At 35.7% G+C, this 12383-nt stretch overlaps 1 protein-coding gene across 2 annotated transcripts in view; it reads left to right on the forward strand.

Moving 5' to 3' along the window:
* Positions 1-12383, forward strand: part of PPP3CC (protein phosphatase 3 catalytic subunit gamma) — a 60945-nt gene that overhangs the window by 24069 nt on the left and 24493 nt on the right. For both annotated transcript variants that reach the window (XM_016211737.2, XM_016211738.2), the window contains exons 4-5: positions 5116-5227; positions 11672-11817. In XM_016211737.2, the coding sequence (XP_016067223.2) occupies positions 5116-5227; positions 11672-11817 (258 nt within the window). The remainder of the gene's footprint in view (positions 1-5115; positions 5228-11671; positions 11818-12383) is intronic.

Genomic DNA, 12383 nt, shown 5'->3' on the forward strand with positions numbered 1-12383 from the left:
CATCATTGGTGTTTCTGTGTTTCTCTCTCCCTCTCCCTCCCTTTCTCTGAAATCAATATAAAGACATTTTTTAAAAATTAAAATTAAAACAAATTCATGAATCAAAGTTCAATATTATCTGCCAGTGCCTCAAATTCATTTAGTGTTTTCTATGAGGACAAAGATTAATGATAGAAACTAAGAAAATAAACACATTTTTCCTACTAATCAATAAATTCCTACTCTCTAAATAGGTACCTGGGATAGGTAGAGATCATACTTGTAGACTATATCATTGAAAAACTGTCCTATTCCTATTTCCTATTCACGTTTCAATAGAGAGTGAGTCAAAAGTATGAGTGTTTGAGACACACATTGAAAGTTTACTTCTTTGTGTGTTTGCTAGCATGAGGAGGTTTTAGAGGCTGAAGAGAAGAATACAGAACTTTAGTGAAGTTTTAATTAGTCATTTAATGAAAGAACTTTTTTTTAATCCTTATCTGAGGATATGTTTATCGATTTTAGAGAGAGAGGAAGGGAGGGAGAGAGAGGAAAAGAGAGAGAGGAATAGAGAGAGAAACACCAATGTGAAAGAAACATCGAGTGGTCTCGTATGTGCCCCTACCAGGGATGGAAACTGCATACTTTCTGGTGTATGGGATGACACGCTAACCAACTGAGCCACTTGGCCGGGCTGAAATAACCTTTTTTTTTAAAATGTTTTTTATTGATTTCAGAGAGAGGCAGAGAGAGAGAGAGAGAGAAACATCAGTGATGAGAAAGAATCATTGATCGGCTGCCTCCTGCACACCCCCAGGAGATTGAGCCTGCAACCTGGGCATGTGCCCTGACCAGGACCTTCTTGTTCATGGTTCGACATGCAACAACTGAGCCACACCAGCTTGGCTGAAACAGCTTTTAAAAAGATAAATATTGTCTTCCAATTGTTAACTCATACTTTAAAAAAGTTTCAGTGCATCAATATATTCAATAAAGGATACACAGAAAATCACAGTGATTTTTATACACATATAGTATATTCTGAATATTTTGTTATGTATTGTTTTCCTCACTTATCAACAAATGCTTCTTGAGTACCACCTTTATTTTTAATCTTTATTCTTGAGAGTATTACAGATGTATCCCTCTTTTTTCCCCCTTGTCCCTTACCACCTGGTTCCTGCCCCTCTTTAAGCCTTCACTACCGTATTGTCTGTGTTCATACACAATGCATATATGCATATAAGTTCTTTGGTTAATCTCTTCCCACCCCTCCTCCCTCCTTCCCTTTGAGATTTTTAGTGTCAACTTTATGGCAAGCTCTTGAGAATAAAACAGTAAGATTCATACTGTCTGTAGGTGCTGACAGTCTAATATAAAAGATATACTTATGCATAGGTCTTTCAGTATAATATGAAAGTATGTATTTAATTATCAGCAGTAGTCTTCATATTAGGACCTTGTATAGTGCCTGACACACAGTAGACACTCAATTTCACCATTTCTCTGTGGGATAATTAGGTTTGTAGCAGGTTCTGCTTATTGCCTACCTTTTTCTCCTTTCTTACTGTCAGAATTCCTATTTTGTTCAGAGAAATGGAATGGGGTGTTCAAGGAGAACCTTTGATATCAGGGAGGGAAGGCCCTTATCCAAGTCCCAGGGAATGAATTCATGTTGGTCTGCACTGGTCATGACAGTCCATTCCCTGTCACAAGTGGATTGGTCTAAGCGTAAACATGGGTCCTGTTTTGCCCAGTAATATATAAAGGAAACTCTGCTAGGTGTTTGCTTTGTTTTGTTTTTTGGTTATTTGTGTGTGTTGTGTGTTTGTTTTGAAACATTTTTTTCCAGATAAAAAGATTCTTATAAGGTGAAAGCTTTTGGACCCCTTATTCCACTATGTCATTTTAAATGTGTACTGTAGCAGCTATTTTGTGACTGAGGAGGTGCTATAACTGGATGAAAAGCAGACCTGCTGTGAATCACAGATCAAGGAGGTAGAGAGGGCAATGGTTTTTGGTGGTGATGTTGAGCTGGTACACTAAACCTGGATATCCCACCTCTAGACTTCTGGTTTCGTGAGATACTTAAAAGTCTATATGAATTAAGCAACAGTTAATTGGCTATTATATCACTTGTACTGTAAGTGGTACAAGGTAGTTTTTCTGATTATTTCTGTACTACGTACTGCTACAGTTAACATCTTTTTAAAATACATCTTTGATGGCATTTCTGCTATTTCCTTAAATCAGATCCTTATAAGTGAAATAACTGGATGAAAGAATGTTGTCATTTTTAAGACTTTTGATACGTATTGCCAAATTGTTTTCAGAGAGCCTCATTCACTTTTATTTTCTCTTTCCATACTTAATAATTTTGCTTTCCTTGAGTCTATCTGAGAGAATCAAGGCATGATGATTTTTTTTTATGGCCAGAGTAAACATTGATCTTTCCTGAAGCAATGTGGGTTTTGATTAGTACACCAGAGACTCATCCAAATGTCACTGTTAAAACAGTGTAGTAAAGTCTCACTTTTTCTGAGCCCTTTGATGTTCCTTTTTCATTGGTACCTATTATAAAGTATTCCTCTGTGGTAGGGAAGCTAAATTTTAGTTTCCTTTAATTAATTTTGCAATAAAAGAAAGGGTTAAAAGGAACATTATCAGCATAGGATATACTAAGTGCACAGGAGCCACCAAAGAGAAAATGATATAAGCCTGGCCGGGTGTGGCTCAGTGGTTGAGCGTCGACCTAGGATCTAGGCGATCGGGGTTCAATTCCCGGTCAGGGCACATGCCCTGGTCGCGGGCTCGATCAATGACTCTCTCATCATTGATGTTTCTGTCTCTCTCCCTCTCCTTTCCTCTCTCTGAAATCAATAAAGTTATATATATTTTTTTTAAAAAGATATGAGATGTTCAAGTGATGTAAATGTTATCAGATGACCAACTGATGAACAATTGTTGACATACAGAAATGATTCTTGGAGTAAAAAATCTGTTCACATAGAAATACAGGAGTGATTGAGTGTCTGAACACATCTTTTGATAATTATGACCTTGTCATTGAATTGTACAAGATAATTATGCAATTGCATCCTGATGGATAATTTAAGGAAATAAAACTTGAGATTAGAGGCCGAGAGGTATGTCAAACAAATTACATTGTAGTGTGGATATGGATTATACTTTTATATATATCTCATTACTTCAAAAAGGTGAGTTGGTTTTTTCAGGAGTCAGAAATAAAGACCCAAATAAATCAAAAGATATATAATGTTCTTGGTTTGGAAAGTAAGTATAGAAATGAGAAAGTGCTTTCTAAGTTTCTGTATGGATTTAATATAATTTTTCCTTGGAATATTTTGTGCAAGTTATGTCAAAAATAAAAGTCAACCAAAAAAAGTCATTAAGTATATTTCTATGTCTCTCTATATTTAAGTTTTATAATGTTTATTTTGCATACTATAGATACTCTTTTGTACTGTGCGTTTTTCACTCAACATTATATCCTGGAAATCACTCTAAATCAGTTTAAAGAGATCTTTCTCATTCTTTTTTTTTTAAATATAGCTTCATAGTACTTCATTGTGTGAATGTATCAAAGTCTGTTTAACCTCTCTCCTGTGTATGGCCGTTTATGTTGCTTCCAGTATTTTGCTATTACAAACAATGCTACAACCTTGTGCATATGTATTTTCTTATTGTTGGAGGTGTATCAGAGTAGACTCTTAGAAGTTATCAAAAGTTAAGTGAATATGTAGTTTTGTCAGTGTTTCCCAAATTGTTTTTTACCATGCAATTTTTTAAATGTAGTCAGATTTACCCTATTTTTCCCCCTTCAGATTTTTAGTTATTAGTTACAAAGTTTTTCCCCACACTAAGGCTAAAGAAGAGCTCACCCATGTGTTTTCTTCTACAATTTTATGGTTTCATTTTGAAATGTGGCCAGTTGTCCCAGGACATTTATTAAGTACATCATTATCCTAGTGATTTAGGATGCCACCTTTATTATATGCCAAATTTTTATATGGACTCAGATGAATTTCTATTTTATTCCACTGGTATATTTATATATGTGCCAGTACCATTGCTTTAATTGTAGAAACTTTATAGTATGTTTTAACATTCAGTAGGGCTAGTCCTCCTCATAATTTCTCTCTTTCAATGATTTTTTTCTGGCTGTTTTCTGACTTCTTGCATGATTTTTTTTCCATGTAAATTTTAGTATTGACTTGTTTAATTCTGTAGAATAGCTTGTTGGTATTTTTATTGGAATTGCAATGATATTATAAATTAAATTAGGAATAACTGTAATCTTTTAATGTTGAATCATCCTATCCAAGAATAGGGAATGTCTCTTTGTTTATATCTATTTGTGTCTCTTGAGAGGATTTTAAATTTTTCCTGGTATGAGATTTGCAAAGTTTTCCTGGTATGAGATTTGTACATAAATTTATTCCGATGTGTTTAATCTTCTTTACTACTGTTTTAAATGGAGTTTTCTCTACCATTGTGTTCTATTTATTGTTTGTGTATATGAAGGCTCTAATTTTGTATGTTAATTTTATATTCTGCCCTATTACTGAATTTTTTTATTATTTGAGTTTTATCATTGATTTTTCTGAAGTTTTTCAGGTATATTATCATATTATATTATCTGCAAATAGAGATAATTTTTTTCCTTTACCCATTCTTAAGTCTGTAATTGATTGCTTTTATCTAATTCCATTAGCTAATGCCTCTAAGTACAGCATTGAATAATAGTAGAGATAGTGGATATCTTTGCCTTGTTCCTGATTTTAGTGGAAATGTCTCCAGTGTTTCTCCATTAAATAAAATGCAGGTTAGGAGTGATTTATATATTATGTATGTGTGGGTTGCTTTGTCACAGAGTTCTAGATAATTATATAGAACATGGGAACAGAAATTAAGGAGATTTCTATGAAGGCTGCTCTCTATGCTATGTCAAATTCTGGGGCAATGACATATCACATTCACAAGCTGAAGGTTTCATGTTTCAAGTTGGGAATAGTAATAAGATATGCCATTACAAGTCATTTGAATTTATATGAGTTATCTCTGTGCGTTGTCATGGTCACAAATAAAAGTTTTATGCTTGTATTTGCCTTATAGTGTGTACTATTTTTATGGAGTTTAAAGATTAATCATCCCAAAACATTGTTTCTGCTTCGGGGAAATCATGAATGCAGGCATCTTACAGAATATTTCACCTTCAAACAGGAATGTAAGTATAATCATGTCTCCAGAACTTTTCTAGTTGCCTTTACCCAGTCCCAAAGTGAGTCAAACATAAAGAAAAAAGAAACTAATGGAGTTCAAATGCTTCCTGTTTTGTTTTTTTCTGGCAAAAACCAAAATTCCACATTTTAACACATTTATTTTGAGAATAACTTTTGGGTTTTCCCCGTTTTATAGTGTTACATTTGTTATATTTGGAAAACAGAAAAGTCCAAAAAAGTTAAAAATTGTCCACAATCATACCAGTGAAAAATAATCACTACTATCTCAATATTTAGGATGCAGTCTTCTGTTCTTTTCTGTATACATAAAAACCTATCATGAAATAGTTGAAATACATATATGTATATATACTTTTAAAATAAAATTTGGCTCATATGAACTTTTTAATAAATTTCACTTTATGTGATAGCATTTTTCCATATCATTAAATATTTTTATGTGATTTTAAAATGTTATTTTATTGTTTTTAAAGTATTATGTGTGTAGCCAATTTAGTAACAATTGTAGGACATTTAGGTTGTTCCCAACTATAAATATTTACTGTAATAATAAAAAATGTCTATTATTAAAAGTAGAATTTTTTGAAAGTCAAAACATTACTAGCCAATTAAAAAACAAAAACCCTCACTGATTTCTTTGGCCAGAATATAGGTACTTATAATTGGCTCTTAACTAACATTCAGTGTGATGGTGACTCTATTGGGGATATTTGGAAGAACTTGTCCCAGGGCATTTATATGTACTGTTTCTTATTTCCCCAGAGACCTATCTGCTTGCAAGACCTATATCCTTACTTTATTCATGACACCTCTTCAGAGATTTTCTTCCCTGGTTGTTGATTCTAATTTTAGGTCTCATCATTTTACTCTCACACCCTGCTTTTTTTCCATAGTGTTTGGCAACACCTGAAATTTTTATGTATTTTATATATAAAATTTACATGGTTTTAAATATATTTACTTGTTTATTGTATTTATCTCCCACGAGAATTTAAGCTCCATGATGGCAGGGACATGCTTTGTTCACTGTTGTTTTCTGAGAACAATATCTAATAACTCATAGGAGATACTTACTAAATATTGGTTGAATTAATCTGTTGAGTAGAATGATCATCTATGATGTATCTTTAGGACAAACTCTCAGAAGAGAATTACTAGGTCAGAGGGCATGAACACATTTTTATATTTTAAAATCCTCACAAAATCAACAGAATATGTTTCTGTCGATTTTGGAGAGAAAGGAAGGAAGGTGGTGGGGGTGGGGGAGAGAGTGAGAGAAAATGAGAGAGAGAGAAACGTCAGTGTGAGAGAAAAACATCTATCAGTTGCCTCCTTCACCGACTGGGGATCAAACCCACAACCTTTCTGGTGCACTGAACGATGCTCCAACTAGCTGAGAGCCACCCAGCCGGGGCAAAGGGCATGAACATTTTTAAAGCCTTAGGATTACTTACTTACTTACTTACTTACTTACTTACTTACTTATTTATTTATTTATTTATTTATTTATTTATTTATTTATTTAAATCCTCACCTGAGAACATTTTTTTCCATTGCTTTTCAGAGTGAGTGGGGGCTGGGGAGAGAGAGAGACAGAAACATCAATTGGTTGCCTCCTGCACGTGCCCCAATCAGGGTGGGGGATAGTCTGCTACCAAGATATGTGTGCTTGGCTGGAATCAAACCCGGGACCTTTCAGTCCATGGACTGACACTCTAACCACTGAGAAAAACTGCCAAGGGTGATTAATACTTTAAATAGCCCTCCAAAAATGTTATATATCAGTTTACACAGTGAAAGGAAAATATTGAAAAATTTTTTAAAATTACGCCTTTTTTGATTTCTAAAATGTTAATCTCTATAAAAACAAGAAAGGTAAACTAAATCTCTTGGGTCCTCTCTGGCTCTAAAAATCTTCCCTAAATAATCCTAAACATATAAAAATACTTTGGTGTTTATGGATTTCACTTTGTGTCCTGTTCATATTTTTCTTCAGATTCCTATCTTGGGGGAATATGTTCTAAAATATTTAAAGCTTTATTCCCAGAAAAATATTCAACATTGAAAAAAAACTTTTAAATTTGTTTTCAGAGACTCAGAGTTTATTTACCCCCCTCCACCCACCAATCTCTTTACTTGTAGGTGGGTTATAATTTAGTAGTGTCCCATATGCTCATATTAACTTTCATTACCAGCAGCTTCCTATATTGGAGTTGGTAGTTGTAATGACAGTTCTTCCTCCTAGTAGAGCCTAAGAGGAAAGGTAGTTCTTCTTATAAGAAATATTACAGTATAAACACTTTAAAAAATCCCTCTGACAGAAAAGTCAGCTACAGGTGGACAAGATACAGTATAGATCACTCCATCCCTTGGGACTTAATGGCATAAACACTATAAATCACTAGGTAATAATCGGAGAGTTAGAAAATTAGATCTACTGTGGTGAGTTTGTTTAAATTGATGTAAAGTATTTGAAGAGCAATTTTGTAATATCTGTAAACATTTTGACCCAGTGGTTTGACTTCTAGGAATTTATAGTGCAGATTATATTGGTTTTTTAATGCTGCATAACAAATTACCCAAAATTTATCTGCTTGAAACAACACACTTATTACCTCACAGTTGCTGGAGGTCAGGAGTCCAGGCACAGTATGGCTGAATTTTCTGCTCAGGGTCTCAATGAGCCAAAATCAAGGTGTCTCCAGGTCTACAGTTTTCATCTGGAGCTTGGAGTCTCTTTTTTTTTTTTTTTAAATATATCTTTATTGACTTCAGAGAGGAAAGGCGAGGGAGAGACAGAGAGATAGAAACATCAATGATGAGAGAGTCATTGATCGAGCCCGCAACCCGGGCATGTGCCCTGACCGGGAATCGAGCCCTAATCGCCTGGATCCTAGGTCAGCCCTCAACCGCTGAGCCACACCCGGCTGGGAGCTTGGAGTCTTTTTACAAGCTTGCTAGTCACAACCGTGAATAGAGAATTAAGGTCCCCATTTTCCTACTAGCTATTGGCCAGGAACTGCCCTCAGCTTCTAGAGACTATCTGCAGGTCCTTGCCATGTGGCTCCATAGATAGTTTATAGCATGAATGTCTGCTTTCTTCCAGGCTGTCCGAATGTACTTCTCTGCCTTCCTCTTCTGTGATTAGCCAGCTGGAGAAAACCCTCAGCTTTTCAAAGGCTGGCCTGATTAGGTGGATCTCTTTTGCCATAATGAATTGTAATCATGGGCCCAGCCAGGCGTGGCTCAGCGGTTGAGCGTTGATCTAGGATCCAGGCGATCAGGGTTTGATTCCTGGTCAGGGCACATGCCCGGGTTGTGGGCTCAATCAATGACTCTGTCATCACTGATGTTTCTATCTCTCTCTCTCCCTCTCCTTTCCTCTCTCTGAAGTCAATAAAGACATGCTTTTAAGGCCCGGCCGGGCATGGCTCAGCAGTTGAGCGTCGACCTAGGATCCAGGCGATCGGGGTTTGATTCCCGATCAGGGCACATGCCCGGGTTGTGGGCTCGATCAGTGACTCTCTCATCATTGATGTTTCTATATCTCTCCCTCTCCCTCTCCTCTCCTCTCTCTGAAATCAATAAAGATATATTAAAAAAAAAAAGACATACTTTTAAAAAAAAAGAAATGTAATCATGGGAGTCTCAACATATCCACAGGTTCCACTCATTCAAAGGGGCACAGATTATACAAAGGTGTAGGTCATTGCAGGGCGTTTTAGAATTATGCCTACCACGCTGTCTACTCATAAACAGACAATAAGATAGGGATTTATATGGCTGTTCATTGTAGTGTTAATTGTAATAACAAAAAGAGATATATGTCAATAAGGGACTACTTAAATAAGTGATAATACATTAAAATATGAATACTAGGCAGCTGTTGGAAGATCAGTGTGGATCTAGATGTACTGATATGGAGAGATGTTCAGATATATTGTTAGGTGACAAACCATTTGCAGAACCATGTATAGTGTGATCTCCTTTGTAAATTAAATATATAATGTGCAGAAGAAATTGGTAATAGTGATTACCTGTGGGGAGTTGGGTCAGGAGGATTTGCACTGCTTAAATTGTCTTTCATCACTACCATGCACTACTATTATATTGTTTTAAATGGTAACTTTAAAATTACCCAATTGGGGCCTAAGCATTTAAAATGCTTTTTAAAGTGCTCCAGGTAATTCTGCTACATGCTGCTGGTTAAGAAGGCCAGCTCTCGAGGTTTGGAAGGTATCTACTGCTTGTCATTGGAGAATCACTGCACCAAATAGTTTTAAAATTGGAAATATTTTACATTATTTTTCAAAGCCAAATATTAGGGTATTCTTCATTCCTCTATTGCTTTACCTGTGAAAATTAAATAACTCATATCAAGCAGTAACAAAGGCCCTGGAATGCTCAGTCGAGAAGTAATGAGGAAAGTTGTCTATGGATGCCTCTGTTCTGAATTAAGGTTCAGTTTTTTTAGGTAACATTTTATCTAATTCTTCCTCTATTTTCTCAGAGATTTTTTTTCTTTTTTGACTAGTATAACTGATTCAGGCTATTTTTAGAAGATGGAACAGTAAGTTCAGGAAACATTGAACATGTCTCATTTTGCACAGCATACTCTTCACATGCCTTAATTCAGTTAAACCAGGTTTCTTTCTTTTTCTCTTATCTACCAAGATACTCCGTTTCATTCTGACGCTGCATCTAAAATGTAAATAAATCTTGGAACAAGCACACAAATTCAAGTACAATTTCAAATTTTATTTCTGTAAGGGAAGAACATGTGTGGTGCTTTGCATGAGTGTTTTTACTGATAAATTGATCTCTTAAAGAGCCACCATGGCTTTTAGAAACAGCGCCTTATACTTAGTAATAAGTGATGCTTAGTTCCAGATTGTGCAGCTGCAGTCTTGTTAATATTTATAAAGGGGACAGATGGAGGCTTTTCTTTCTTTTCTTTTTTTTAAATTCTCACCCGAGGATATTTTATTCATTGCTTTTCAGAGAGAGGGGAAGGGAGTGGGGGGGAGAGAGAGGGAAACATCAATGTGAGAGAGAGACATCGATCGGTTGCCTCCCGCATTTGCTCTGACCAGGGCCAGGGATCAAGCCTGAAACTGAGGTACATGCCCTTGGCCGAAATCGAACCCAGGACCCTTCAGTCCGTGGGCCGACACTTTAACCACTGAGCCAAACCAGCTAGGGCAAGGCTTTCCTTTTTATTTTTTTTATTTTTTAAATATATCTTTATTTCAGAGAGGGAGAGAGAGAGATAGAAACATCAATGATGAGAGAGTCATTGATCGGCCGCAGCCCGCAAACCGGGCATGTGTCCTGACCGGGAATCAAACCCCAGCCGGGCAAGGCTTTCCTTTTTATAACATCAATTCTTAAACTGCTTTATATTGCAGAGGGTTTTTTTTTTTTTATTTGCTTTCAAATCCAAAGATAACTTGAGTAGCAGAGAAATGTATAACAGTTAATTTTTGACACAAAGGGTGTGGCAAAAGTAGGTTTACAGTTGTGTGTATACAAAACGGTTTATTCCTATATTATTATTTATTGTATTATTTTCCATATGAACAACTGTAAACCTACTTTTGTCTTACCCTGTATTCACCTTTGCAAAAACATTTCTTTATATATCTGGAAAGCAAGAAAACTAGTGCAGACATCAGTTTAGAGGTTTGCTGCCTCTCACCTCTCTTTTCTTCATCCCCTCCAAGTCACAGTTTAGGTACAAAGAAACAATCTCCACATAGGGCACTTTAGGGTGCCACCCTGGCTTAGAAGCCCCATGCATCACAAGCAACAATATCTCTAGTAAAACTTTCTTGGCATAGCTTCCGGTCCCAGAAAGGACATACCTTATGAGTCACTGCACTCAGAGAACCCCAAAGCTATAGCTCCCTGCCAGGTAATTGTGTAACTTTTACCCTAAGCAACTTTGCCTAATAACACAGCTGACATTCACCTTATCAGGTTTCCAGGGCAACAGAGCTAGAAAGTTAATCCAAGGTCACCCTTGTATTTAGAGAAGGAGAGTTTGTTTACTCTTTATCCACAACTTTTCAAAAATATCTTTACAGCTCGGCCGGGCGTGGCTCAGTGGTTGAGCGTCAAACTGGGATCCAGGAGATCAGGGTTCGATTCCCGGTCAGGGCACATGCCCAGGTTGTGGGCTGGATCAATGACTCTCATCATTGATGTGTCTGTCTCTCTCTCTCCCTCTCCTTTCCTCTCTCTGAAATCAATAAAGATATATTTAAAAAAAAAAAATCTTTACAAAGATGATTGTGTTTTCAAATTTGCCTAAAATAAGTGGCTTTTAAGTAACTTCATAATCTTCATAGTCTTCTGGCCTATATCCTTTTTCATAGATGATAAATTTTAGCTTTTCTTCCTTTTGACTGTTTTTCCTTTTTTGACAGGTCGAATCAAGTATTCTGAACAGGTGTATGATGCATGTATGAATACATTTGACTGTCTTCCCCTTGCTGCCCTCTTAAATCAGCAGTTTCTGTGTGTACATGGAGGGATGTCACCTGAAATTACTTGTTTAAATGACATTAGGAAAGTAAGTAATCTTTTATTATTCTCATTTTATATATATATATATATATATATATATATATATATAAAAATCTTGTTTTTTTGTTACAGACAACTAATATGTTTTTATTGCTGAATATTGTTAAATATAGAGAATCAGAAGTAAGAAAATGGAAATTTCCTGTGATTTCATTATTGGGAGATGACTCCTGCTAACATTTTGCTATATATCTTCCAGAAATTTTCTGTAATTTTCAATGAAATCTGTGTTTTTACCAACTAGAAACATAACATTTTTAAATATATTCCTGAAACTTTAAATTTTGTAGCAGTGCATAAGGAAGGAAACCAAGTTTCTAATCCCTGTCCTGCCATTGTGTAAACTTAACCAAATCACTTAACCTCATAGTCATAGTTTCTTCTTTGAAATGAGGAAGTCAGAACGGATGGTCTGAAGACTTCCAGCTCTGAAATTCATTGACTTTGACATTTTTAGATGATAGAGTTTAACTGCTACACTTCCTGACTTGTGATTATTATTTCTAGGATTCTGTATCTTCATAATTAAAAAAAGATGACCAGTCTTTTTTC

The sequence above is a fragment of the Miniopterus natalensis genome, chromosome 4 (genome assembly GCF_054644295.1).
Source record: "Miniopterus natalensis isolate mMinNat1 chromosome 4, mMinNat1.hap1, whole genome shotgun sequence".
NCBI classification, from domain to species: domain Eukaryota; kingdom Metazoa; phylum Chordata; class Mammalia; order Chiroptera; family Miniopteridae; genus Miniopterus; species Miniopterus natalensis.